Source organism: Perognathus longimembris, chromosome 5 (assembly GCF_023159225.1).
Source record: "Perognathus longimembris pacificus isolate PPM17 chromosome 5, ASM2315922v1, whole genome shotgun sequence".
Lineage (NCBI taxonomy): Eukaryota > Metazoa > Chordata > Mammalia > Rodentia > Heteromyidae > Perognathus > Perognathus longimembris.
This window is the reverse complement of record NC_063165.1, coordinates 85,285,043-85,312,584: the sequence shown is the minus strand read 5'-3', so window position 1 is coordinate 85,312,584 and position 27,542 is coordinate 85,285,043. Positions and strand designations below refer to the sequence as shown.

Genomic DNA, 27,542 nt, shown 5'->3' with positions numbered 1-27,542 from the left:
AAGTGCCAGCCACCAAGTACGTTCTCTGGACATCTCAGGTCTCCCAAACTCACTAGATCTGAAGTCCAGTTCTGAGACCTTCTTTCCTTCCTCCTATGCTATTAAATTACTGCTTCCAAAGTTAAAATTTCAAGTAAACCAATTCAAATTAGGAAATAAAAACTTTCTCATAGGTATTCAACTACTGAAAGTAACTTAGTAGCTTACTCTATTATTGAAGTTATGTCCGTAGTATATGCTCATAGGGAAATTTGCCCCATCTGAGTTAATCGTTATGAACATTTAGATGGTCCCTTGTTTTTGTTGAAGTCAAATACCATGTGTAAGTGTGTGCACTACATATTCTGAACCTGATGCGTTCACAAACCACTATTGTAGAAGCACTTCCCATCGTTCCCAAGCTTTAAAAAAAAAAAAGCAAAACACTACAATATGATTAAATTGGGAGGATTCATCATATTCTATATAATTATCCCCCTAGGGACACTTCCACAGAAACCCTGCTTCATCCAAATTCATCTCTAATTAAACATGAATAAGGATTTTGCTCAGCACGAAGCTTTCATGTTCCAGTTCAACTACAATTATTTCCCCTGCCCTCACCATGTCTACTTGGATCCCCCATTCACATCTAGGAAGCTAGGCCATACAATTTATAAAATCAGAGATGCATATCTAACCTCTTCTTTTTAACTTTCTGACGAGTGTGCAGAGACAAGGAAACAAAGGAAGAAGGACTATAAAGAACCAGAGAGAAAACATGTGAGACCCACAAAAATCAAACATTAGAGACTTTGACTTACAATTACTGCACTTTTCTAAGGATAATTGTTTCTTCTTTCATTCTATTAAAAAAAAATGATCATTCTGACTCCATCGAAAACATCAATAAAACCCGACCATCCTTACCAGTGCCAATACGTTCAGAAATTCCCTTGTGTCAAAATGTAGCAAAGTCCGGACATAAGGATAGACTTCTTCCTCAGAAGAAGCTTCTGCAGAATGCAGGCGAATCAGAAATTCAAAAACCTGCAAGGTGAACAGCAACTGTTGATGATTTCCTCCCAGATTTCAAAGCATCTTGCTGAAGTAATAATTCCCACTTGGATAAAATAAAGGTAGGTTGAATTCAGTTTAAATTGCTACTGTGTTATAAGATCTCTCTAGAATCCTCTACCAACTGAAATTGTTGATTCTTTTGACAGTGAGTAGATTCCTGTATTGGACATAATCCCTGAGCTGACTGTAATCCTCCACTGCGAGTTACATTCAGTGCATTTCAAGTGGCCTAGGTGTGAAACGCTGTGAAAACGGTACCAACCTGGTTTTTAACCAAGGGGACAAGATCTTCAGGGATGTCACCCAGGGGATAGGCGCGACCTGCCAGACAACAACTAGAAGAGAAGGGGGGTAGGGAAGGGAGGGAGAGATGTAGTGACTTGTGAACAGGCATCTTACAAGTAAGTAGCGCACTGCATTGTCTCTCAAGCCCAAGATGCAAGTTTGCTTTGGAGGCAGGCTCAGCTTTGTCAGCTCAAGTTCAAAACCAGATCATAACTATTGCACAATAAGGTTACACACAATAAGGTTACACACATAATGATCATGTGTGGCATGTTTCAAAAAACTACAAGGAAGGCTTTGGGTTTGCTGGGGGAGGGGGGGGTTGCCATAAAGCTAAATGTTTGAGGAGGCAGATGTGTTCATCCTGATCAAACATCAATGTATACATTTATCAAAACATCACATGGTACCCTCTAAAAATGTACATTTTAATGTTCTTATGTAGCAGGTTTTTTTTTTTTTTTAAAGACAGCCCATTCAGAAAATGGTGATGAAGTAACCCATCCTGAGCCTGAGTGAAGACTTCCATTTCTGTACAACAGCGCTAAAGGGACAGAGAGCAATGAGGACTTAATCCAAAGGCCTCACACTCCGCATCTGCAAAGAACCGACAGTACTATTCGTAGCCGCCTGGTCAGTCTGACGTGGCTTTAAGAATGGTCGTTAGCTGGGTGCTGGTAGCTCATACCTATAACCCTGCCGCTCAAGAGGCTGAGGCTGGTAGCTCATACCTATAACCCTGCCGCTCAAGAGGCTGAGATCTGAGGATCAAGGTTTGAAGGTAGCCTGAGCAAGAAAGTCCATGAGACTCTTCTCTACAATTAATCACCAAAAAGACAGAAGTAGAGCTGTGGCTCAAGTGGGAGAGTGCTAGCTAGCCTTGAGCAAAAAAGTTCAGGAATAGTGCCCAGGACCCAGTTCAAGCCCCAGGACTAGCACACCAAAACAAACAAACAAACAAACAAACAAACAAAAAAGAATGATAGTTAAAAGTCTGTGAGACTCTTATCTCCGCTAAGCTACCAAAAAACAAAACAAAAAAACAAACAAACTGGAAGTAGAGCTGTGGCTCAAGTAGTGCTATCCTTTAGCAAAAAGAAGCTCAGAGACAGTGCACAGGCCCTGAGTTCAAGCCCCAGTACCAGCACTCCCCCCCCCAAAAAAAGGCGCTCTGGAAATGGAAAAGCCTTATATAGACAAGTATTAAATAATAACATTTCTTCAAACATTAGGGAGAAATAGGGAAAGAATACAGTCACAGATAAATAAGCAAAGAGTTCTTACCTAATATATACAAGAAGCTTATTGCCCATGACAACTTGCTCATCTGAAAAACAAAGACAAGTATTGTTAGCAGTTTCTCTCTCAAAATTTTCTCAGAAATATACTCTTTATGTGGAAACAAAAATTAAAACTTGGCATTTAAAGGTGAAACAAATACACCTCCAAAGAACATAAAATTGAGAGAAGATCACTTTAATGTAAAAAGAAAATCTCCCAATGGGTTCTATACACAGGCACAAAATCCACAAGTTACTCAACAGCACACATAGAAAGAAATAGATCTAAAAAGAAAAGCTTCCATATGACTGCCTTATCCTCTGGCTTGGGTCCCAAGGAAGATGTAGAGCAGGCTGTGAGTGGGTAACTAATTCATTAATATTAAGGTAATAGCCACAATGACTTCTCCTTTTTAATATAAACTTTCACTACCCATTGTCTTCTAGGGCTGAGAAGGACACTGGTCTCAAATATTTCAAGTAACTGATTTTGAATAAACTTTTTAGGGATCGTTCTATTTTAGATTCTGTCAAAAATGTAAGCTTCTGTCATTTGGTGAGATAAGCCTATTTGCCTGGCTGATGGATATCAGAAAGATAAATAAATACTTAGGTCAAGGGTCAAGGGCATAGAATGGAACAGGAACATCAACAAGGTATACAGATAATAGGAGTTTGTAGCTGGTAAAAATGAAAGCTTAAAACTTCTAACTTTGCTATGTGGCTCTAAGAAATAACATAAGCATTATATGGTGAATTGAACTGATGTAGTGCTTTTAAGTGTACTCTTTATAAATACTGCTTGTGATGTTACTTATACAAATAATCTTGAGTTGCACAAAACTGTATGAGCAATTATATCTTGTTTTAATTCCAAATGTTACTTAGTCCAACACAATTAGTATGACACAGGTACAGATTATCTTACTGATGAAATTACCAGTTTCATTGTATTGACTAGATAATCACTTTTTTATTCACTTAGCATCAATCACTTTTATTACCAGAAATGCAAGGCAGAATCTCTAGATCATAATATTCCTAGGCAGAGTTAAACCCGCTCATCTCCCAGGCCGCCTCCATGATTCCCCTAATCATGAGCTTCTTACAGGCAGAGAATCTGAGTGTTTCTATACTTCTATTGTCCCGTAGTGTCTGGCCTGTACGGAGGTGATCAGTAAATGTATAATAAACTGAACTGCTACCCAGCTTCATTTGCTATAACTGATATCTCCTAAATCTTTGTTTAGACCATTTTCTGTTGTAAATGCTCAACAACTGCATTTGGACTTTTCAGTGCTGTATTCCATGTTCCTTCCTGGTAGATAAACATGTTAAAACCAATTTTCAAGTTGGTTCCAAAAAGATTAGGCTCAAGGCGGTTTCATGGTATGAGATTAAGACTACAGTAAATGAGTCCCTTACAGCAGAAAGATGAAACCTTGGGCATAATACAAAAGTAACTCCTGAAGTTATTGGAGAGAGGACAGATCCATCAATCTGGTGAGGAATTCTGATTCATGGCTTCCCTCTATGGCCTTTCTCAAAGGGCAAGTGCACTGAGACCTGCACTCATGAGCCAGCAGTGGAAAGCTCCTTAGATTTTCTGGCCTAAGGGAAAGTGAAATCAATAAACCAGGACTGGAAGAGAATGAGATAATTCCAAAATGGAAAGAGTCAGAGAGTGGATCTGCAAACTGTCTGACTACACCTTTGACTGATCACTAAAGCACCATGCAAGAGAAAGACTGCAAGCAGCTCAGCCAAGGACAAAAGGCCAGAGCAATCGCCAGCTCCTGCTCCAACAATGCCAGAGTGGGATGACAAGCATGCAGGCCTTGTGGGGCTTTCTGCTTCTTGGAGCAGAAGAGATTGGGAGCTGTACAAGTAAACTGCCATCACTATAGCTTTCAGCCTGGGACTAAATACAGCCTGTGTAGCAAACACAGCAGGATCAGGGTTCACAGGGAAAAAGCAGAAAACTTTCTGGCTGGGGAACAAGAAAAGAGAAGCCAGGAAACACAAACAGTTAAGAGATTGGGAACAGGGGGACCTCTTACAAAGAAAATGAGCAAAGGAAGGACTCAAAACCATCTTAAAGCAAACAGCTCAAAACTCAAGAGATTACCAGTCACCCTGACCCAAAGTAAAGTGATAACAGCTTTTCCAAAACTCCTCCACAGGAGGAGAAACTAGGGGGAAAGTAAGGAGGATCAAGATCCAAGGCCAGTCCTGAACAAAAAGCAGAAGGCTCCATCCAAAAAAATAAAGCAGCGGAGTGTGGTGCCTTACTCCTGGAATTCCAGCCGTGTACTTGGGAGAGGGAGGCCAGCCGGAGCAAGAAATGAGGAAGACCCTACACCCTATCCCAACCAACAAGCTGAAGGTGGTGGGTGTTGCCCATCACCTCTGTTATATGTGGGAGGCACAGATGGAGGGATCACAGTCCAGGCTCCCCTGGGTAAAACAATGCAAAATCCTACATTTAAAAAAACAAGTGAAAACAGAAAAGGCCTGGGGCATGGCCCAAGTGGTAGAGCAACTACCAGACGTGAGGTCTGACTTCAAACTCCAGTACTATATAAAAAAAAAAAAGAAAGTCTGTGATAAAACAAAAGGAAAAAAATAGGCAAGAAAAGTAACAAAATATTAGGACAAATACAAAATAACACAACAGAACCAAGGCGGGAAAAAAACTAAGACAAAAGAAAATTGAGCAAGTCCAATCCTGAGATGAACCAAATGTTAGAACAGATGAGGGTTTTAAAAGAACTATTATAATTATCCTCAATAAAGTAACACAAGACATATTTCAATGCATAAAAATTTCAACAGATAAGTTAAGAGTTAGAGCAGAGGAACAGAACCAATAAAAAAGAGAACTAAATTAGACTGCATATAAAAAATTGTTGAGTGGGGTGAACAGCTGAATTGACATGAAAGAGGAAAAACCAAGTCAACTTAAAGGTAGAGTAAAAGAAATCACCGAATGTGAAAGACAGAGAGGTGTTTTTTTTTTGTTGTTGTTGTTGTTTTGTTTGTTTGTTTTTAAAGCCCAAACAAAACCCCTAAAATCAAACAGGACAAACCCTGAAATAGTGAAGTGCTCCAAAAGTCTCTTACTCCACGAAGGTAATGAAAACATAGGCAAAATTCAACTTTTTCCAAATTCTTGAAAAACTAAAGCTCTGCGATAATCTGAGAAATGTTTCTGTAAGTAAAATGTCTGAATCTCGGTAAGAACAGTAAGCTTTGTAGTGTACAACTTTACCTACTACCATACCTTCCCCGATTTCCTAGCATTATCAAAGCTTCTAAAACCAAAGCTGAACGCTAGTGCTTAGAATCCTAGCTATTTAGTAGGATGAGACCTGAGGATTGTGATTTGAAGCAGTCAAGACAGGAAAGTCTGAGACTCTTAACTCCACTTAACCACCAAAAAGCTAGAAGAGGAGCTGTGGCTTAAGTGGTAGAGGACTGGCCTTGAGCACAAAAGCTTAGGTACAATACCAATCTGCTGAGTTCAAGGTAAACGCACGTGCATGCACGCACACACACACACACAAACAAGTACACACACACACTTCTAAAGTAATAGCCTCTCAACATTCACAGCTGTGAAAACCAGCAACCCAACACAGATCAAGATGCACTGTACTCATAAACTGACTGTTGAACTGAAACCCCTCTGTACAACTACTTCAAGATAACGATAATGACTGTCACCTCGCAGCTGTGTTCTCAGAAAACTATTGATAAAAAGGGAAAAATACCCAGTGGAGAAAAAGAACAAAAGCCACACGTTTTCCTTCCTGATTCAGAACAGTACTACCTTCAGGGCATCTGAGAATAATTAGCACTATTCGTTAACATGCAGCTGCCTTAGACAATGTTAATAACAATTGGGACTAGTAAGAAGCTCCTCAAAAAATGTAAAAGAGTAAGATGGAGAATGGATCTGTGTCCTGTTTTTTAAATGCCATATATATTTTTGGAATTTTCTTAGAAGGATCTGCACAAGTGTAGAATTGTACACCTGACCTAAGACCAGAAAAAGCCCACTATAACCTATATGGCTAATTTTGAGGCTCTCCCTAAGCAGGAAGTGAAAGCTAAACCAAAACTGTATACTGCCTCTCAGAAAACTGAAAATTCCAAACTAAAATTAAGTAGCAACTGCGTCTCTGGCTTCCTGGCCTAACTGGCATTTTTGTATGTGCTTCCGCCATTGTGACATTTGCCATAAGGCCTTCACACGAGCGCAGCAGAAGCCAACACGTACTTTTGGACCCTCAGAATTGAGGACTCTGAGTAATGGTACCTACTGGACCACACATGAGTGGAAAAAAGAGCCTGCATAATACAGTTTGCACTGATTTCTATCAACACAATGGTACAAACTGGCCCAATTGGCTTCCATGTTCCTACGCAGAAAATGGCAACAGGATTGCTGGTGGCGTTTTCAGGAGGAAGAGTGGTACAGATGATGATACATAAAGGACAGAGCAAATGATGGAAGAAGTGAATAACAGAAGAAATCAGCAAAGCACCCTTCTAGTCCATGGTTATCGTGGACCAATTGGGAAGAGGGAAAAATACCCATGATGGAATTGCTTATGCTACATCAGAATATTTTATTAGAGCTATGAAATCCTTAACCCTGTTTGCCACCGCATCCACCAGTCTGTTAAGTAGAAAAAAAAAAGTTGGTAATAACAGGTAGAGAATTGCCACACAATGTTCTTGGTCAATGAGGATGAAAGCAAGCAGGATCCACGTGAACTCCAGAAGCGAACAGAAGAATTTCAATTGGAAGACATACACTTTTCTTTTTGAATAATAAAGAGTCTGTTTTTGAACAAAAGCAAAGGATTAAAATTTCTTTACTGATTAAAAAATTCTGTACTGGTACCACAATACAACCCCTAGTAAGAACCTTGTCAGGGACCCCTGATCTCTCTGGGCAGGGCTGACGGCTCCCTTGGCTCCGTCAAAGGCACCAGGCGAGGGATGCTTACGTGGCAAGGGTCACTTAGGCAGAGTGCAGAGTGCACAGGCCCCCACCCTCACCATCTCCCAAACCAAGAGAAGCAGATAACCAGTTAACTCAACAACTCCAGCTGAAGATTTGTGCTCGGCGTGGCTCCCGAAAGCCCCTTCCAGACCAAGACAAGAAGACAGCCAGTTTACTCATACGGGTTGGCGCAAGCCCTTGTTTAGCTTGGGGTTACTTTTCTAGCAGAATGATGCCTGCTTTGAGCTAGAGAAGAAACATGTATACATCACTAGTTATGTATAACGTTTACTGTCTTTTCTACTACAGCATACTGGATAATAAAAAATGCTTGGGAGATAAACTAGGGGGCCTTTGTCCTCTGAGATGGAGTGTCCCCTGGTTTCCTGGCTCTGATTCCTGAAACTGTCTTTGTGTCTGTTAGGAAAATAGAGGAGAAAGGAAGGAAACAGGCTGGACTCAATCTTCCACAGGAGAGGACTGTTTATTGAGACAGAGCAGCAAGGGACACAGCCTTCCCACAGGCTTGGAGACTGTGTGTCAGAGCTGGGTTTCATGAGGTCTGAGCAAGGAGGCGGAGGTTAGAGAAAAAGCCATTAGGTCAAGGGAGGTAGGAGGCTTTTCAATCGGGCCCAGGATGGAATGTTTACAGCCAGGCTTAGGGAGAGGGCCCTGCTGGAGTCAGGCAGTCAGAGCTTATCTTTGGTGGTTTGCCTGGTATCTGTATGCACCTGGGAAAACAGGGTGGGAGTCAACCCTTCAGTGTCAGCCGGTTGTTCTCATGCTGCTACTCCCCCTTCTAGATAAATATGTTCACTTTGCAGCACAGGACCCGCACAGCTTATCTGTGTGTGATATGTAAGCATAAAATAGAGGTCATGGTAAGCTGGGCACCAGTGCCTCACGCCTGTAATCCTAGCTACTCAGGAGGCTGAGAGCTGAGGATCACAGTTCAAAGCTGGCTCAGGCAAAAGAGTCCCTATGAGACTCTTACCTCCAATAAACAAAACAAAAACAAAAACAAAACAAAAAACCCAGAAGTGGTGCTATGGTTCAATTGGTAGAGCACTAGCCTTGAGCACAAAGAGGCTCAGGGACAGTGCCTAAGCCCCGAGTTCAAGACTCAGTACTGGCAAAATAATAATAATAATAATAATAATAATAATAATAATAATAATAATAATGATGATGATGATGATGCCATGACATATTCCTAATAGTAGCAGTGTAGCCTCATGTAAAGACCTTTTCAGGTTCTGTACTACTAATTTTTCAAAGTAAAAATGCTTTTGAGTATTAAGACTTCTGCTATGTAATTTAAAAATTTCACAGACAGTAAGCTTCTCATAAAACCAAAACCAAAATAACACCAAAAGTGGCAGGATGCAGGTCATGAACTTTTGAAGAGCAATAAAAATTAGATTCATGTTTTTCTTTGTTTCAGTTCAGTTCAATGGGAACTGGGTAGAACTGGATGGAATCTACCTTTTCATTTAAACTAATTTTGTAATGCCACCAGTGTAATTAATTATTGACTAAAGAATTCTTACAAGAAATGGAAAGAATGTCCAAACTTTTAGAAACTGCCACACAAAAGGAACATAGCATGAAATGTGGGAAGTTAAGTGTTGTCAGAGTTTTAAACAAGTTAATGACTTTAATTTTGTTTTGCTTTGTTTTTTGCCAGTCCTGGGGCTTGAACTGAGGGCCTGAGCACTGTCCCTGGCTTCTTTTTGCTCAAGGCTAGTACTCTGCCACTTGAGCCACAGCACCACTTCTGGCTTTTTCTATATGTGGTGCTGAGGAATAGAACTCAGGGCTTTACATACACAAGGCGAGCACTTTACCACTAGGCCATATTCCCAGCCCCAAGTTAATGACTTTTTGATGAAATTATTTGTCATTTGTCTAAGTGATAAATAAATTAAGTAAGAAATGACAGGATTTTAAGCTAAAAATTGACAGGGAAACAATAATCTTTAAAGAATCTAATAACCTACTTCCCATACTAGATAAAACAATCAGCAGAAGATAAACAGGAAATAGAAGATCTTAACAAAACTACAAGACAACCGGACATACTAAAATATTCTACTAAACAGAAGAATACATTCAATATTTTCTTCCCAAGAGTAAACCATATTTTAGCCGGTAAAATAAATTTTAATAAATTTTAAAAGGCAGAAATCATAAAGTATGTTCTCTGACTATGGTAGAATGAAATTAGAAATCAATAACAGAAAGAAATGTAATAAATTCACAAACAGGTAGAAATAATGCTTCTAAATAAACAATATCACCAGGGAAATTAGAAGTACAGAGGACAAGAAGAAATTTTTACTATGAGAAAAAAATACAATTCCTTCTATGGTTTGACTATGATGCTGGTTACATATGATCATCAAAACTCATATTCATACATAAAATTGGTGAATTTTATCATGCTTAAATCATAGTATAAAATATGAAAAAGAGAAAAAGATTAAAGCTTACAAAATTAATACCTGATAGCGTTTTTCCTGCATTCAGAGGAGGAGCAATGACTCTGAAAAGTTTCTGTATTAAAATTAATAGAAAAATAATCACCATCATTTCAAAGGATATTTTAAAGGATAATAAGAATCTTAAGTTATTAATCATCTTTCTCTGATGAAATTATTTTCTATTGGGTTTAAATATAAAAACATAACACATACATGCACTGTATAGAAGGATTACTAAGGAAAAATCATTGTCATATTCCTCATTAAAACAAACCATTTAGACAAAGTTAATTACTCAGACGATAATTTCTTGTATAAGGCATCTTAGATTCTTAAACTAGCTCTACGCTTTTTTTAAGATATTGACATCCCAATGAAGTGGTACTGAGATTGCTTTCTTTATACTAAAAACATCAAACATCTGATGGGGTACAGGGTTGGAACACCAGGACATTATCTGACCATAGGCACAGTCTCGAAAAATTATAGATGCCATGGATCCACTGAAGAAACTTCCTTCTTTGAGAAAGGACTGAGCCACAGCACGGGAAAGTACAAAATTCAGCTGTCTGCATCAAGAAGTCTCCCCAAAATGGAGTGCATGCCTATCGGCCTAGCTCCTACCAGCTACTCAGGAGGCTGAGGCAGGAAGATCTCAAAACAGCAGGAGGCCTTTGTGGGGAGGGGAGGGAAAGCAGGAGAAAAATGAGGGAGGGGGTGACAAGAAATGTACTCACTACCTTGCATATGTAAGTGTAACCCCTCTGTGTATCACCTTGACAATAAAATTAAATTTAAAAAAAGAATATGAGGTCAACCCACAAAGTAAAAATCTTATGTCAAAAGAGAGAGAGAGATGGCTGGGGATATGGCCTAGTGGCGAGAGCTTGCCTTGTATACACGAGGTCCTGGGTTTGATTCCCCAGCACCACATATACAGAAAATGGCCAGAAGTGGCGCTGTGGCTCAAGTGGCAGAGTGCTAGCCTTGAGCAAAAAGGAAGCCAGGGACAGTGCTCAGGCCCTGAGTCCAAGGCCCAGGACTGGCCAAAAAAAAAAAAAAAAAAAAAAGAGAGAGAGAGAGATAGAGAGAGAGAGAGAAAGAGAAGAAGAAGACGAAGAAGAAGAAGAAGAAGAAGAAGAAGAAGAAGAAGAAGAAGAAGAAGAAGAAGAAGAAGAAGAAAGATTTCCAAAGAAGTTCACATACTTTCCTAATATAGCCCTACCTCCATTCTCTCTGTTGTTTGTTAAGCTGGTATATAAATCCTTCCTTCTAGCTATTCATGGAGCTACTCACTAATTAGGGTTCCCATATACATAGGTAAACACAATTTCCTTTTCTTCTGTGACTTTGTATATTGATGTTCTTTCCCACTGCCTCCTCATGGCCTATCAGCATTGGAACCTCAGTTGGTAGAGAAGTTTTGCTTCCTAACTTATGTTGGCCCTATTTTTACATTAGAAACATCCAAAACTGCGCTAAGCCATAATAGTCATCTCAACTGTGATGACACTTCCATTCTGAAAAAGCCAAGAAAAAATTCAAAAGTTAGGAAATCTCTTCAAACACTGAAAAGTGATTTCCATACGGGCAGAGAATTAAAAAAGAGGAGCCATAGGACTCTTCAAATGACTGGCTCCTGCTGAAAGCCATTGAACTTGAAAGCTACTCTGAACACAGGCAACCCCAGGAGCCCAGTGTACCACGTGACGTGTACAGGTACAAATGTGAAGCAGCCCAGGAGGAGTAAAATTCACACCCAACAGAAACTGCAAAAGCAACATAAAAATCCAACAACCATTTCTGTTGGTGTGCCATGTGTTAAATCAAATCTCTTTCCAGGGATTTCTTTGAGAGAAACTAGAAACTGTACGAATTTTTCCTAAGTGTGGTCTTACGAGGACACAGAGAAATTTGTGCATGCAAGGAAATCCTGCTCATTGCTCATAGCTTTCTAGGCGTCCCAACGAGGAGTCAGTTGAAAGGTGTTATGGGAAAGAACACTTAATACAATCAGGGTTGAAATCAAGCCAAGAGGAATGTGGTATTAATCTCAGAAACTGACCAAGAGAAGAAAGGTGTTACCCAAGTTGAAAGGCTAGGAGTTAGGCATGCTTAAGAAGCCTGAAATTTCACAGAATGATTGCCAACTTGGTGACACTGAAGACAGTTTGGGATTGCAATAAATATGAAAAGAAAAAAAAGTCGCCTGGATGTGATCAGCAGATGCCCTGCTCTTGTGAGGTACATGAGTACATTAGCCACTGCGATAAAGCCGCAGGCGGATGAGAAGGCATGGTGTGCACCTTCTCCACAGTGCCTTCATCCATTTCAGGCAAATAACAAAATGGACAAAATCAAAGCCTAAATGTGTCTGGGGTTCTCTAGGAAAGGACGATTAAAAAACAGAATATCATGAATGTTACAAGATTCTGAATTTGGAAAATCAACACATTAACAACATTACAAATAATAGCTGCTCGGGCTGGGAATATGGCCTAGTGGCAAGAGTGCTTGCCTCACATACATGAAGCCCTGGGTTCGATTCCCCAGCACCACATATACAGAAAACGGCCAGAAGTGGCGCTGTGGCTCAAGTGGCAGAGTGCTAGCCTTGAGCGGGAAGAAGCCAGGGACAGTGCTCAGGCCCTGAGTCCAAGGCCCAGGACTGGCCAAAAAAACAAAAAAAAAACAAATAATAGCTGCTGGCTGTTTTCAGGACCCATCCCTAGCAGAATACATTTTCAAAAATTACAAAATAGTAATTTATTATATATAATAGGCATATAAAATGAGTTTCTTAAACCTTTTGAAAAAATAAAAATTTTATAAAAAATCTTTAGCAAAAAAAGAATTTAAAGTCTTAAAACTTAAACAAGCACACATTATTGCTCCTTGAGATTTAAATATCTATATGTACAAATAAACAAGAACACTGTGACAGAAGATATGAAATGAAAGTCTGGTGCAGATCAGTGGTAGAGAATATACTTAGCACACGAGAAATCCCAAGTAATAAAAGTTCAACCTCAGTAATAAAAAATAAAGAACAATAAAGACAACCTGAGAGTAAAAGCTAACCTTGGGGTAAGTCTAATAAATAAAAAAAATTAAATGACTGGGTAAAAACAAACTGTTCAAAGCAAATTGAGACTAGGGGAAAACTAACAGACAACACTAAATATGTCCTACATTTAGCAAGTACTTACCTCCATGGGACTAATAAATTCATTCATGCCTCTGTTGTAGACATAGATCATAGCATCATAGAGACGATTTTCCCAGCACATGAGGACTATCTATAGAAGGAAAAGTTCATACAACTTAGTGTATCTTAAAGCATTAAGAATGAAGAAAATCTTGAATTCTTTCCCCTTTTTATTCCTTCTCTGATTTAAAAACTGAAATTGAAGGACTCATGCACATACTCATGGGTAAGCATTATCATGGGTTCAGTTTTGCTTTGGAATACCACAACACCTACCGTGTGTGTGTGTGTGTGTGTGTGTGTGTGTGTGTGTGTGTGTCAGTTTTGCTTTGGAATACCACAACACCTACCGTGTGTGTGTGTGTGTGTGTGTGTGTGTGTGTGTGTGTGTGTTTTTTGATCCTACAGCTTTAACTCAGGGCCTAACCACTGTCTCTGAGCTTCTTTTTGCTCAAGGCTAGCACTTTACGACTTGAGTCACAGCTCCAGTTCTGGCTTTTTTTGGTAGTTTAGGGAAGATAAGAGTCTCACAAACTTTCCTGCCCAGGCTGGCTTTGAACAGCAATCCTTAGACCTTAGCCTCCTGAGCAGTTAGGATTACAGGCGTGAGCCACCAGCACCCAGAATACAATAGCTACTTTTAAACATCTTCCAGTGTCTCATTTTGTTTCATCTCTATCCTTCTGTTTTCAATCTTTACTTTTAGTTAGAGGTGGGGGAGCAGTCTTGTGGCTTGAACTCAAGGCCTGGGCGCTGTTCCAGAGCTTTTTTGCTCAAGGCTACTACTGGAGCCATTGCTCTACTTCCACCTTACTTGGTGGTTAACTGGAGCTAAGAGTCCACAGACTTTCCTGCCCAGGCTGGCTTCTAATTGCAATTGTTAGTACTCGGTTTCCTGAGTAGCTAGGATTATAGGTGTGAGCTACCGGTACCTTATTTTACTTTTGATGAAGAGTTGAAATCGTACTGTAAATATTTATAAAACCCTTATCTTTGAACACTCTTCAGGCATCAAGAATAAAGTAATGGAAAATCCAGACCTAGGCTCCACCCTTAACAGAACTTATAGTCACCTGGACACTAACCAAAAAAAAAGGAGGGGCACAAATTGGCATGAATTCATACAGGAAAAAAGATTCCACTACATTAATAATCTTACACATGTGATAAGCATTATTATTTTTTAAATCTGACTTGGTCTACAATATTAAAAAAGACATCCCTGAGGAAGCAACATGTAAGCTAGACCTACGGATGTCCACCTCCACTTGCATGCCAAGAGCAGAAATAGAACGACGGATATATCAGGCAGAAGAGAGTAAGGAAGAAGGCTTGATGTGTTTAAAGGATAGGGCGCCATCTATTGAGAAGATGCTTAGAAAAATGAATGGATGACTTACAAAAACTGAAGGTTCCATATTGTTCCCATGAGAGTGACATGGTACTCAACTGACAAAAGGACTACAGCAGAACAGCAATGGTCAGGGAGAATGGTCTATCTCCTTACGGATGAGCAACACACAGTTCTACTCTCATCTCTCCTCTGGCCCTTTCCACCCCTTCCGTAGTATCTTCACCTGAATTTTTAGCAGCTATTTCAAAAGAAAATGCCAAAGCAAGACTCCTGATTTTGTCTCTCAGACTTGGACTTGCACTAGTCTTCCAAGTGCCTTAAAGAACTCACTCTTTATCCACTCTGTTTCTCAAGCTAAAACTCTCATTTCCCCATTTCAACATTTTCACATCCAGTTTACCAGTAAACCAATTGTACTTCCGAAACACTTACATAAAATGGAGATATTTTACCTTGCCTTGCGAAGTCTTTCTCACCAAACTCCAGATTTGTTTTCTTCTTTCTGTTACTTCAACACCAACCTCCCCCTCCCTTTACATTAACTTTCATCTGCAACAATTTTCTCTTCCAAGATCTGTATATTATAGATTCGTTCTTGTCCTCAGATTCTAAGACTCAACATCGCTTTTTCAAAAATGCTTCCTATAGCTAACCAGTCACAGGAAGCTTCTCTTTCTCCCTCCACCATATTGTCCCTTTTGATTTTTAACACTTGTTTGGATTCTTTTCTAGTTTTCTTACTTATTTATATGTTTATTGCCAAACTTTCCTGCTAAAAGTGAAGCTTTAAACTAGATGCCAGTGGCTCACACCTGTAATCCTCACTACTCAGGAGGCCGAGATCTGAGGATCACTGTTTTAAGCCTGCCAGAGCAGAAAAGTCTGTGAGACTCTTTTCTCCAACCACAAAAAAAAGCCAGAAGTGAAGCCCAAGTGATAGAGCACTAGCCTTGAGCACGAAGGCGCTGGGATAGTGCCCAGGCCCAGAATTCAAGCCCAGCACCAGCAAAAAAAAAAAGAAAGAAAGAAAGAAAGAAAAGAAAAGAAAAAGAAAGAAAGAAGCGGGGGGGGGGGGGGGGGAGGGTGTTCGGCTTTCAGAGACAAGCCTGTTCACCAGGAGATCTGTAGCATCCCCAAAGTCTGACACTCAATAAATACTTCTTGAAATGCCGAACAAACACTGCCAAAGACCAAGTAAAATATGGCTGAACAATATTCAACAGGATGAAGAAAGGTCACTGATGACTTCAGTAAAGCAATCCAAAGTTTTTAGAATGTGAAGAGCATGTAAATAGCAAGACCTGGAAGCAAGAAGGAGTGGAAGCTTGATGTGGAGAGATAACTTTTCTTTATGTTGCTGTCAGAGGGTATTTACATGATACTGAGAAAAGATGAAAATACTGGGTATAAAATTTTCTCCTCAGTTGGGCACTGGTGGCTCATACTTGTAATCCTAGTTACTCAAGAGACTGAGAGCTAAGGATTACAGTTCAACGCCAGCCCAGGCAGAAAAGTCTATGAGACTTGTATCTTCAATAAACTACTCAGAAAAAGCCGAAGTGGTGCTATGGCTCAAAGGACAATGCCCAGGCCCAGAGATCAAGCCCCACATGGAATCAGATTGACAATGTGCTCTCAAATCACTGGATTGCTACCAGACTAAACAATATGCCAGATTAACCAGCTAACAGAAAGACTTGCATAAAAAAGATACGGCTTTGCTTTATAGTCATAGCTACTCCAGAAAGAACTTGCAGAAAGAAGATCAACAGCATGTTTTAAAATCGTTCATTTAAAGCCTTTGATCTCTCTAAAACCTTTGTTAGTCACCCATATTTTAGTTCAAGAGGGCTTAGCACTTTTGTGCAAAGACATTCATTATTAGAACTAATGTGGAATTAAAGAATTTCACTGCACAGTATTTTAAGCCAGAATAGATAATGACTCTCAATGAGGGACTGAAAAATTGTTGTGGGAACTTGAAATATACCAGAGGTATATTATCAAACAAGAGCCAGGCTGCCTGGGCTAAGAAGTTCTGTAATTTGCCTTTCATATCATTGTCACGCATTTCAAAGCTTTATATACAAGCTCTTGGCAAAATGGCATTATTCTCTTAAAGGTAAACATATTCTATTATTTATGCTGCAGTGTAGCTTGTGATAGAGAGCTTGTCTAGCATGCACAAGGCCATGGGTTCAATCCCCAGCACAACAACAAAAAGAAAAAGAATACAAACAAAACCACTATTGTTCATGTGAAGGCTATCTGTAATTGAAACTGAGTCAGCTGCTGGGTGAAAGCTGCATTAATGAACAAACTGATGAATCAGCCAAGAAGCCTTTTTTTTTTTTTGGTGCCAGTCCTAAGGCTTAACTCAGGGCCTGGCACTGTCCTTGAGCTTTTTTTGCTCAAGTGCTCTAGTACTTGTACCAGCACTCTAATTCCAGCTTTCTGCTGGAAATAAGTCTCATGCACTTTCCTGCCTGGGCTGGCTTTAAACTGTGACCCTCAGCCTCCTGACGAGCTAGGATTACAAGCATGAGCCAGTTTAAGAAGCATTTCTTAAACAACTAATAAAAGCAAACTCTATGCCATAAGCTACTAAAGAATTTTGAGGCAATAGAAGGCTTAATCCTGGCTTGCAGGCATTAATGATCCAGCGTTCACACACATAGTCCTAAGAAATACATTGACAAACACAAATTTGTAAGCTATTTTCCCCAAAGTATTCAATAAACAAAAAGCACTTTACAGAAGACAGACAGTCCTTATCAGTCAGGTAAATATAATCAATAAAAGAATGTTTATTCTGTAAGCTAGCAGACCATCGACACACTCACCTGCTGAATGTCTAGGCTGGTGATATCCATATGTACAATGAGGGCCTCCACATTTTCCATTAACTTTTTATCTTGGAAATGAACAATTAAGTCCTTCATGACCTGGGGTGTGATCCCCATCAATTTATCACTCAAAATATATGGCTCAAGGCACTCCAAAAATACTCCCTTGGCCACTGAATTCTCGCTTAACTTGTCATACATTTGGCTAAATAAAAGATCCCTGAAACAAAAAGAAAATAATTTTAGCAACATTTCAGATATGTGTTAGTCTGCTAAGACTATCCCATCTTTTCAAACTATTTCAACTTACTCATTAATTTATTAAAAAGCAGCAACAGTATTTGCATAGAACTTTAAATTATGAAAACTTCCATATACACATATGTGTGTATACACACACTCATATACACTCAATCTTCCTAATACTTCTTTTACAAGATGTTGTGATAATGACAAAAAAAACCTGTAATCCTACCACTCAGGAGGTTAGGGCAAGAGGATTTGCGGTTGGAGGCAAGCCTAGACTACATAGTGAGATTGTCTCAAAATGAACAAAATACAAGAGAAATTATTAAATAGGCTAGATTGTTTACTGAAAGGCACATAGCAAACATAACAGAGACAGAATTCAGACTTCAGGCCTAAATCCTATGCACACACAGGTTTATTATGATACACACTTCTTAAAGGCAGTTAGCACTAGCATGGGGACAGGTAAGAGCAGACATGCTGAAGCAGGAAAAGTTGAAAGACTGATTCATAGTTATCTTTTCTTCCTTCCTTGTACAAAAAGTTTCATAAGTGATCTGCAGAGCCAATAAGCTTTTATCTGGCTCTAGTCTTTTGCTTCCCAAAGGGATTAGACAATGGACAATGATGATTGATGGGTGAAGAAAATGAAATATAATAACTAAAACACATACCAATTACTTATCAGAGACAGTTTTACTGAAAAATTTTAAATTATTCTCAACAATCATATTTTCTTTCATATTTTTTCTGTAAGTAGTCACAGTTTCATTATACTTAGGATTCTATTCTGAATTCTGTTTACATGCAACATCACATGATAAACATTCTGTTACTTTTAATTTCAATTCTGCAATTTTGTTTGGTTAATTGAATTTACAGTCATTTTTACTTCTAAATGGCACGTTACATATTTACAGAGTATGGAGTGATGCTTCAATGCTTGTATACAGTGTGTAATAATCACACACAGAAACAGACGTTTCTTTGCCATACACACTTGTCACTGCTTCACATTAGGAATATTCAATATCCTCCAACTATTTCAAAATGCACAATTGCCACCAACAAAAACTTTTCTACTATGTTACAGAATGCTAGAAACTACTGTACCTATCTTGACGCACCCCAGCATTCCATGTAAGCCCAGACTGGCCTTGCATTCTTGATATTCTCGCTTCAGCTTCTGGAGTGCGGAGATTACAGGTGTACAGCAACAAGCCCAGCTCTGCTTGTCCCCTGTAATCACCCTTACCAGCTCCTATCTACCCTCTTCCAGCCTCTGATAATCACTACACTAATTTCTATTTCTATGGCATCAGCTCTGTAGCTTTCACAAACAGATAAGAAAATGTACTGCTCATCTTTCTGAGCCTGACTTATTTCACTTCACGTAATGTCCTCCAGGCCCGTCCACGTTGTCCCAAAGGAATGAATTTCATTGAGTATGTACATCTGTTTTCGCCATTCATCCCCTGAGGGACCCTGAGTGACTTGCTTGCATTGGCTGTTGTGAAGAATGAAGTCATAAACAAGGGCTACAGATGTCTTCCACACACTGCCTTCCTTTCCTTTGGACTCATGTCCAAATGTCTATACTGCTGTCCACTTTGGCTCTTCTCCTTTATATTACCCCTTTCTGTGCAAGCACTTCTTTAGCACAATCATTTTTGTCTAACGCTTGAAGCTTCAATACGCTAAAACATCAGAGCTAGTGTAGCTATTTCTAGAGTGCTGCATGTGTCACGTACTTTCTGCATTTCAAGTGATGCCACAATAAATAACTCCACTGACAGCTTTTGCCACACAGGGGTCTTAATCACTTTGTCATTGGATTTTGAGAAATGTAATGGAAGTGAAAAGATACAGGGTCTAGGGATCTAGCTCGGGGGGGTATAGTGCTTGCCTAGCATGCATGAGGCTTTGAGTTTAATCCCCAGAACTGGGGGGGGGGGGGAAGGAGGGTAGAAGAGAGGCAGGGGAAAGGAGAAGGGAAACATGAAGGATGCTGTGTACTTCAAGTGTGTTTTACTAAATTATCTTCAAAACATATCACATTACCATTTACAGGGCCCCCACCACTCTTTCACAAGAGAATTAGATTTTTTTCCCATAATAAGCAAATTAAACAACATCATCCATCATTTTCAATTCTGTATCAACTGGCAAGATTGAATATTTTCCATTTCCCTTTATAAAGTATATTACTTTGTATTACTTTGTTTAAAATGTAAAACTATACTAATTCAATTTGTCCGTTATGATTGCAAATTTTGTTGTCTTCACATGTAATTCCTTTGTATGTATGCCGTGTTATTTTCCTTGTGGAAAATGGAGATGGTTTACACAATCTGCAGGTATGGTCTTTCATGAGGAGTTTCACAGAAAGGTCACGGAAGTTCTTGAAAGTAGACAGGCTCTGCCTCACCTCAGGTCCCAGAACAGTGTGGCTCTGATGACACGAGAATCCAGAATTCTGTGTACTTTCTATAAACAGCGTTTGCGACATCCTGGGGCAAAATCCATACCTACTTTCTTCCTTAAGTGCACAAATGTAATTTTCCTGTCATTTTCCCCTCTACTTCACATTTATTAGAAGATTTTTTTGTTCATTACATTTTAATCAATAGTCCATCACATTTTTGTGAGTACCAATTACTAGCCAAGCCAAAGAATCTGAGATTAATGAAGTCTAACTGCAAGAAAGAAAGAGTAAAGGGCAACAAAATGACTGCAATAAATTCACAAAAGCTGTTCTATTTTTCAGCCTGGGCACTGAGCATAGACAGTTAAAAGCAACAAGCTAACAAAGATAATTACAGATTTGAGTCAGGTACAAAAAAAAAATCCTTGGGGAAGAGAATTAAAGAAAGCTAAAAAGAGCATAAAAGTTGACAGACAAGGTGGAAAGATGAATGGCAAACCAGTCTAAGGCTATGGTTAAAAAAAATTAATCAAGAAAAGTCAGTCAGCAACTCCTACCTATATAAAAATGAAACAAAATTCTATGACATGGTCTCATCATTTGGAAAAATATTTACTAGGGCACAAGAGAAGAATGTGAGAGGAAAGTACAGGAAGCAGTTTTGGGCTCTCATGTTTCTCTCTCTATGGAGGTACCATTCTGCAAGGTGCAGACTTCGTTTCCTAGAAGAGAATAACCCTGTCATCTGAGCTTGGCCTCACCCAACCAGCATACCAGAAAAGCCATCATGACCAACAGAGGGTCAGCCAAGACATCTTTCTAGAAACCATACTCATGAATACTCATAATAAAGATACTTTAACTTAAATACAGAAAAAATGATTAAATTCACTTTGTACATTATCAACTTTGTAATATTTTTTTAAATGTGAAGGACTGCTTTAATTATGAGATAACCGCATATTCAAAGGCTGACGAACAGGGGCATCATCAGTCAGAATGTATAGCCAATCTATACTAAACGTATAGCCAGAACCAAATAAATCAATTCTCACTGAATATAAGTGAAACAATTCCAAGTTGTTTGGAGCTGATCTCTTATAAAAGTAAAAGCAACGTTCAAATGGACTTTAAGAAATTATGGCCAAACTGCTATTTTCTGATAGTAATATCACAGTCTGTAAAGATGTTCTTTAAAAAGGCATGGCTAAGTGCTGGTAGCTCATGTCTACTGAGGAGGCTGAGAATTAAGGGGTACAGTCTAAAGTTAGCCTGGGTAGGAAAGTCTGTAAGAATCTTCAACTAACCACCACAAAGGCTGGAAGTGGAACTGTGGCTCAAATGGTAGAGTGCTAGCCTGTAATACCAGCTACTTGAGAGGCAGAAGCAAGAAGATCAAGAATTTGAAGCCAGGCCAGGCCAGGTAAAGGTAATTGTGAGATCCTGTCTCAAAAACAAATAATTTTTTTTTTTAAGGGCTGAGAGTATAGCTCAAAGTAAAGCACTTGCCTAGCATGTACAAAACTCTTCATTCAATCCTCAATACTGCAAAACAAAATAAAACAAACATGGCTTAACTATGTGATGGTTGTACAATTCTGTGAAAACAGACAAAAATTGTATACTTTGAAAGAATGTTATGGTATAAGAATTATCTGTCGGGGCTGGGAATGTGGCTTGGTGCTAGAGTGCTTGCCTAGCATGCATGACGCCATGGGTTTGGTTCCTCAGTCTCACATAAACAGAAAAGGCCAGAAGTGGCGCTGTGGCTCAAGTGGTAGAGTGCTAGCCTTGAGCACAAAAGAAGCCAGGGACAGTGCTCAGGCCCTGAGTTCAAGTCACATGGCTAACAACAACAAAAAAAGAGTCCTACAAAAAGTCGAGATACTTTATATTTTTGTCAAATACTGAAAAATATAAACATTTGATTGAAATGAAATTGTTATACCAGAAAACAAGTATTAATCTTCAAAATCTATCATTTCTGATTTTAAGTAATTCACAAACAAACCACTAGTTCATAATAAACTGATTAGTACTACCTGCCAGAGAAAAACAAGCAAGGTCCCTGCTACTGTAAAAAGAACTTTACATCGGGCTGGGGATATAGCCTAGTGGCAAGAGTGCCTGCCTTGGATACACGAGGCCCTAGGTTCGATTCCCTAGCACCACATATACAGAAAACGGCCAGAAGCGGCGCTGTGGCTCAAGTGGCAGAGTGCTAGCCTTGAGCGGGAAGAAGCCAGGGACAGTGCTCAGGCCCAGAGTCCAAGGCCCAGGACTGGCCAAAAAAAAAAAAAAAGAACTTTACATCATCAAAGTTATTAGCATAAATTGAACAGGAATATATATTAGTTCAGTTAACATTCTGTCGAGGAATGGGGTTTATGAGTTATATTATGAGACAAGTGTAAGAAGGGTGGTAGTGAGTTAAGATTAATTTTGAAGCATAGATTTTGAATAGAATTGACCCATTTAAGAAACATTTTTCATACTCTGCAGATAATGAACCATATATAACTTGTGGGTGGGCACAGAAGGGAAAAACTGGGAGACAGTGAGGAAAGGGTGACACCATCCAAAGTGAAAGATACTCATTACCTGACTTACATAACTGCAATCTCTGTTCATTACCTTTAATAAATAACAGTAAAAAAATTAAAAATTTAAAAAGAAACACTTCTTCATGCATTTATTACACATGGTTTTGATCAAGCATAGTAAAAAAGCAAGGCCAGTGTTAAAAATCAAAAGAGCAATTAAATTCCTGCATGCACACCACCAGCTCAGCTGATGGGGAGAAGCTCTCAGTCTTATCAGTGGTTGTGTTTAAATCACTGTGTGATCTGCTGCTTCCCTGTCCTTAATTTTGTCAAAATCTGCCTCCCTAAAAATAAACAGTGACCCAAAGTAAAAGTGAATGTGCTTAACTTTAGTGATAAACTGAAACTCTGAGATTATTGAACGATGGGGTAATAGGGCAAACGAATGGCACATCTCCACTATAGCACTGATATCTAGGCATCTGGAGCCTTGAAGAGGTAGTCAGTGGTAGGCTCCTTGGAACCATATTCCCCAGGATACCAAAGGTCTACTAGAAAAAAGAAAAGGATGAACAATAAAATGTATTCTGCCAGAATACACTGTCAGAATACTCTCCTTCCTGGAGGGTCAAAACTGTGTCAGCATGGTAAGCCCCAAAGAGGTTACCTGAATCTGGCTGAGTATGAAAGTAGGTTTTGTAAGATTTGCACTGGACACATCCGGAGCATTTCTTAAAGCAACGTTAATGTCACAAATGCTTTGCTACTTTGAGAACAACACTAGCTATACATAGAACCAAGCCAAAGAAGACAGCATACAGAGTATCCAGTTTAAGAAAGCTGTCATTATACAATGAAGCTATATATAAAAAGCAGTCCTCTGATTCAATTAAACCCAGGGAATTGATCACTTTTATCTTTATAATCTATGACAATTCTAAGAAAAAAAAATTCTCTAAGGACTCCACCATTTAAGACTGATTATACTGAACTATTTATTTAACTGTTAAAACTAATAAATCTTTAATCATTGCATGTTTGGAATAGAGAAAACTAACAGATGGACCTAGAAACAAAGAATCAAGGTGATCAAATAGCCAGCTCCATCCTTTCTAAATGCAGGCTCAATTTCTGATTAAAAAAAAAAAAAAAAACCCAAATGGAGAGAAAAAGCAAGTAAAAGAATTCAAATCTACAACAAAGAAGGGAACATTGACCCAATGCTTAGTTTTAGTACCTAGCCCTTCTGCCTTTTCTGGAATCTAAAATAGGAATAGGGAAAGAAAGAGAAAGAACGAATGAAAGAAGGAAGGAAGAAAGGGAGGGAGGGAGGGAGGGAGGGAGGGAGGGAGGGAGGGAAAGGAAAGGAAGAGAGGGGGATGGAGAGAAAGGGAGCGAGAGGGAGAGAGAGGGAGAGGAGGAGAGAGAGAGAGAGAGAGAAATCACACAGAAGCTGGAACTTTCTCAAGTGTAAGTTTACTTAATTTAGTCTTCACACCCTGGACACAAATTGATTGAGGACCACAGTGTGATAGTACATGCTGTAATCCCAGCTACTGGAAAGGCAGAAGAGACAAGTCAAGTATGGTGGTTCACACCTGTAATGCCAGTTACTTGTTCACTAGGCAAAGGTAGGTGAGTGACAGTTCAAGGCCGGCTTCAGCAAAATTAATACAAGACACTCTCTGAAAAACAAATGAAAAGCAAAAGAACCAGGAGGGTGGCTTGAGGCAGAGTGCTTGCCTAACAAGTATGAGGCCCAGAGTTCATGGCCCTCCAGTACCACGAAAAAGAAAATCGAAACTAAAGTCACACTATTTGTGTACATGCACTTGATCTAGGAGGAAGAGAGAGAAAAGCTATGAAAAGACCAGGAAGATCTGGAAAAAGAATTAGGGAACGGAGGGGGAACATCAAAATGGTGAGACAAGGACAAAGGGTGAACCAATGCAACAGCGATAGTCACAAGACAGAATATGCTGGAAATGAACTGTACACCGTGAGGGGAGTGGTTGGAGGGGAGGGAAAGTGGGAGGAAAATGAGGGAGGGGGTAACAGATTTGACATTTGAGAAATGTACTCCCTGCCTTGCTTATGTAACTGTCCATCACCTTGACACCCTCTGTACATCACCTTGATAATAAAAAGAAGAATACAGGAGCTGTACCCCTGTGCCTGACCCCTACCTCTGCCCCAACACTTGTGCTGGAAATCTGGGCAAGTTGTTAAATCAATTTCTGCCTTTGGAATATGCTCTATAAAATCAAGAGTAATAAGACTGACTTCACTTTTTTTCTTTTTTTTTCTTTTGCCAGTCTTGGGGCTTGAACTCAGGTCCTGAGCACTGTCGTTGGCTTCTTTTTTGCTCAAGGCTAGCACTCTGCCACTTGAGCCACAGCGCTACTTTTGGCCTTTTCTATATATGTGATGCTGAGGAATCAAACCCAGGGCTTCATGTGTATGAGGCAAGCACTTTACCACTAGGCCATATTCCCAGTCCTGACTTCATTTTCATAAAAACTACATAAATTATATACATATATATGTGTTTTTGTGATGTTCATAACAGAATACATGAACAAAAAAGAACGTGTGTGCATATATGTACATATACACACAAATCACATACTTTTTACTTCAAAAATCTCTAAGTAGCATTACTCTTGTTATATTCTTTGCTTCCATTATTGTGGCTCACAAGAACACCTATGATATAAGCATCTGTTTAGGAAATGTTGATTTGATTAGATGAATGGATCGAATATCTGTGAAATTTTTTTAACCTATGCAGTGAAATTCATAGAACTCATGGCAAGTAATTCTGCATCACCACAGTCGCAGAGTCTACAGCGACCAAAGGTGACAGCCAGGCCACGCATACTCACTTCCGCTGCAGCAGTAGGCAGTAATCAACGATGACCGGCACGGTATCCTGCAGGGGAACCACAAAGACAACGTGAGGCACACTGGTCACGGCCTCACTCACAGGAGCAGAAGACGCTGGCCCACCGTCGGGATGACACCGTGGACCATGCTTGCGGTAGGCAATCTGGCATGACGCTGGTCGGGCCACCGTCGGGATGACACCATGGACACCATGCTTGCAGTAGGCCATCTGGCATGATGTGCCAATAGTCTTAAAACTATACAAATGCTCTGGTCCATTCATTTTCTTTCTGGAATATTCTCCTAAATACTTTTAAGGAAAACACGTTAAGGTGTTTGCTGCAGCCTTGTTACAGAAGGACTAGGAGAAGGACGGCAAGGGAAGTAGAGAAGGAGAAAGGAATGAAATAAAATTCAATAAGCAGTATGGGAAGATCATTAAATTTTGCTTTTTGAATAAAATATTATGTATCTAAGTTCACAGACTTTCTAATAACACTGAAACAAACAGTAGGTATCTCACAACTTCGTAAAGAAATCTTGCAGAGAAGAAAATACTCTGAGGCCAGAGCTAGCCCTGCTGGTGGCTGGGTGCCTAAGTTGACATTGTCACAACCCTCCAAACTAGCAATTTTAAGGTTGATTTAACTTCTCAGCTTCATAATATTTTGATGGCTTTAAATTCATCACGTACGGACTCACAGAAAGTAAGTGGCAACCCATAATTTTGGCCCCTTTTCAAAGGAAATAATCTGAGGATGAAACAATAGCTTATTATGACTGAAAATTGTCAAGGAACCAAGCATCAGATTTCAATAGAACTGTTTAGCTCTCTGCTGGTGACAGGGAATTGGTTTACTTTTTAAAATCCTAGGGGACATAGGCTCTAGGCAGAAAACCAATTCTATCTGGGGGAAAGGGAACTATGGGAAAACACAAACTTCGTGCCAATGCCTACCGGATAGAAAAGTAGAAACCAAAGGGACCCTTCTTACTAGACAGAGGACTCTGAAGATGATGTGCCATCCTGAAAGGAATACAGAGCTATCCCTGACACTGTGCTCTTTGTCATCAATATTCAGTATTTCTAGTGAGCAGATCTGTAATGTTATTTCTACTCTTCAAACACAAGAACTAGAAATCACAGGTTTGAAAAAGGTGAGTCAAATCTCAAGCTGAGCATATAGAAGGGTAGATAATGGTATGGGAGGAAGACCTCTCTAGAAATGCTGGGGGTTTCTAAGAAACATCCTTTCAGATATACAAGTAAACTCTCAAAACTTCCTGGAGGTTTGTTGGTCACAGAGAAGCTTGGGCTTTGTTTTTTAATTAATCTTCTTTACTGTTATTATAGAGGTGATATATAGAAGGATTACAATTGCATGTGTCAGGTCATGAGTACATTTCCTTTCATATAGTCTTTTGTTCCCGATTCTCTCCCAGTGCCTCCCTCCCAGTGGGTTTTAATGCCAGAAAGAATTTGAGGCCTGAGATCCCTGCAACACAGGGAAAGGAAGCCAAGGGCCTGCCTAAAACCAGGCTCCTTGAAAACCTGCACCTTCAATTAAAAAAATGAAGAGCCAGGACAGTGCTGTACACTTGTACTCCCAGCTACTCTGAAAGCAGGTATCAAGAGGATCACCCGTTGAGGTCAGCCTGAGGAGGGAAAGCGCGTGAGTAAGCTGGACATGGTAACACACATCGATAGTCATAGCTACTCAGGAAGTAGAAATAGGAGGATCACGGTCCCAGGCTGACCCCAGGAAAAGTATGTCTTAAAAGGAGTAACAACAACAATAATAATACTGGTAAAGATGTGGATGATGAAAGAAATAGTCAGAAATAAACCCTGTCATTTATGAAGGGGAAATTCTGATTTCTCCATAAAGACATTTTCTGCCCGAAAATAA

General features: G+C 39.6%; 1 protein-coding gene across 2 annotated transcripts in view; it reads right to left on the bottom strand.

The window, feature by feature from the left end:
- Window positions 1-27,542, bottom strand: part of Vps8 (VPS8 subunit of CORVET complex) — a 192,355-nt gene that overhangs the window by 96,331 nt on the left and 68,482 nt on the right. For both annotated transcript variants that reach the window (XM_048347271.1, XM_048347272.1), the window contains exons 22-28: window positions 25,632-25,678; window positions 17,527-17,749; window positions 13,331-13,420; window positions 10,143-10,194; window positions 2,629-2,671; window positions 1,322-1,394; window positions 910-1,029 (exon numbers count right to left, since the gene is read on the bottom strand). In XM_048347271.1, the coding sequence (XP_048203228.1) occupies window positions 910-1,029; window positions 1,322-1,394; window positions 2,629-2,671; window positions 10,143-10,194; window positions 13,331-13,420; window positions 17,527-17,749; window positions 25,632-25,678 (648 nt within the window). The remainder of the gene's footprint in view (window positions 1-909; window positions 1,030-1,321; window positions 1,395-2,628; window positions 2,672-10,142; window positions 10,195-13,330; window positions 13,421-17,526; window positions 17,750-25,631; window positions 25,679-27,542) is intronic.